Here is a 1,773-nt window from a genome sequence, read left to right on the forward strand (position 1 = left end):
TTATAAAAAAAGAGGGTTTTTTTTCTCCAAGAGGGGGCACACAAAATAAGGGGGGGCGCCTCTTGTTGCCCCACAGGGTGTGTTTTTTTTCCCCCAGATTTCACACCGGAGGGGGGTAAAAGATGTTTTTTTATTCTCTCACAGGTTTTTTTTATATATTTCCACAAAATTTTTTTTTTTTTTGGGCCGCAAAAAAATAAAATCTCGGGTTCCCCGGGTAATATTAAAAATAAAAAATTTAAGTGTTGTGGGTGTGTATAAAGTGTCAAAATTTTACTTATAATTTTAAAATTTATTTAACATTATTGGCGCCATCACAGGGGAGGTTACAGTAAATAAAACCAGACTTCCATTATGCCCGAGGTATTTGTAAGATGACATCACTACAAAGCCAATTTTTATCAGCGTGTGATTTGAATTTATTGGCAATTTTATGCTCAATATTTGCATTTTTTATGTTGCTAACGCAACTAATTTGATACTCAAGCAGTGGACTATATTTGTTTGTTTCGAGGTTGATTCGGATCGATCGAATGCCAATCCTCAAGAACAGTTCTTATATTGAAAAAAACACAACTCTTTGCAGCGCTTCTTGTCGCTCAGTCACCACTTTCCCTCCCGCACATACTTCTCTCATGCTACCAGAACTTCCTTCCACATCAACTGGAGACGATTTGGCTGGCTTGTATAGGACTGAAAGCGTCAGGCGCGGGGTTCTTATCAACCATAAACCCGAGTCCACTGTTTTTTTGACAGTCGTCTGGCATAAGTGTGTTCCAACAACATGGTCGCAAACCTGTGGTCTACGCGACGCCTGCTTCTTCACAACTGCCGCTCTGGATCGAAGGAAACAAGAGTCTTGTGGCTTATGCTGCCTTGTTGTTGTACTTTCAGCACGCAGCTTGGCCGTGCCGTATTGCGCAAGCCACCAAATGGACCATAAAAGATTACCTCTGTTGGCATCGTTGACCCAAATCTAGGCGTTGCACAACTTCGCAAAGACCTCGGGATGTTACCCGCAGTTCTCTCTTTTTAAAATGTAAAACATATTTGACATTGCTTGTTTTCCTATTGTTTTTATTTCATCATTTTAAGCGATGTTCAATAAATGTCCAAACTGATGCATATTTAATGACCCGCCGGGTGGGGCCAGAGGATCTGCCTCCGGATCCTCGCCAGTTCTTCCGCCGTCGCTGTGTGCTTGTTCGCGGGCGTTGGGTTCGGCATCTTTCGTGGGGACAGTCGCGTCAGAGGTGGTCCAATCCAACGCAATTGAAGCAACCGTCTCTTCTTCCGACGGGTCGCACATACGTCAGAACCTGTCTTTCCAGCTTCAAGGAAAGTTTGCCCACCTCGCGTATCAAGGCTTCCATGGACTGAGCCAAATCCGTTTTCTCCGGATTTGGGTTACTGGTGAGTGACTGACAACTCTGAAGGAAATGTTCATCGACCTGCATTACTCTACTGACCGTGCACCAAGCCTACGTGCACGGTGATCTTTCCTGTGATTTATGAATCTTAAAAATTGCTCTGCGCAAGTGAACAACTGAAAAATGACAATTTTTCAACGCAATTTTGTTGCATTTTTGTCAATAGAAGCTTTTACTTGATAAATGAAAATATTTCATACCATCATATACGTATTTATTGTAAATCTGCTAAGGAAGGTTCTAAATCTTGAATATATGTAGGCTTTTACTGTGATTTTTATGTGAGTGAGCCCACCCTAGATATCAACACGTACTAACGTGGACATCCTCAAGAAGCAATGGA

At 42.1% G+C, this 1,773-nt stretch overlaps 1 protein-coding gene across 1 annotated transcript; it reads right to left on the bottom strand.

Moving 5' to 3' along the window:
* Window positions 1–822: 822 nt before the first annotated feature.
* Window positions 823–1,309, bottom strand: Tsp_15218 (conserved hypothetical protein). Its single transcript, XM_003371075.1, has 2 exons — window positions 1,137–1,309; window positions 823–1,024 (listed from the first exon to the last, which is right to left on the bottom strand). The coding sequence occupies exons 1-2, from the start codon at window positions 1,307–1,309 to the stop codon at window positions 823–825; spliced, it is 375 nt and encodes a 124-aa protein (XP_003371123.1).
* Window positions 1,310–1,773: the final 464 nt, after the last annotated feature.

This window comes from Trichinella spiralis, assembly GCF_000181795.1.
Source record: "Trichinella spiralis strain ISS 195 chromosome Unknown Scfld55, whole genome shotgun sequence".
Lineage (NCBI taxonomy): Eukaryota > Metazoa > Nematoda > Enoplea > Trichinellida > Trichinellidae > Trichinella > Trichinella spiralis.

Coding starts and splice junctions, on each gene's coding strand:
- Tsp_15218 (XM_003371075.1), bottom strand. CDS start 1,309: ATGTGCGACCCGTCGGAAGAAGAGACGGTTGCTTCAATTGCGTTGGAT. Junction 1,025..1,136: donor CCTCTGGCCCCACCCGGCGG/GTCATTAAATAT, acceptor TTAAAAAGAGAG/AACTGCGGGTAACATCCCGA.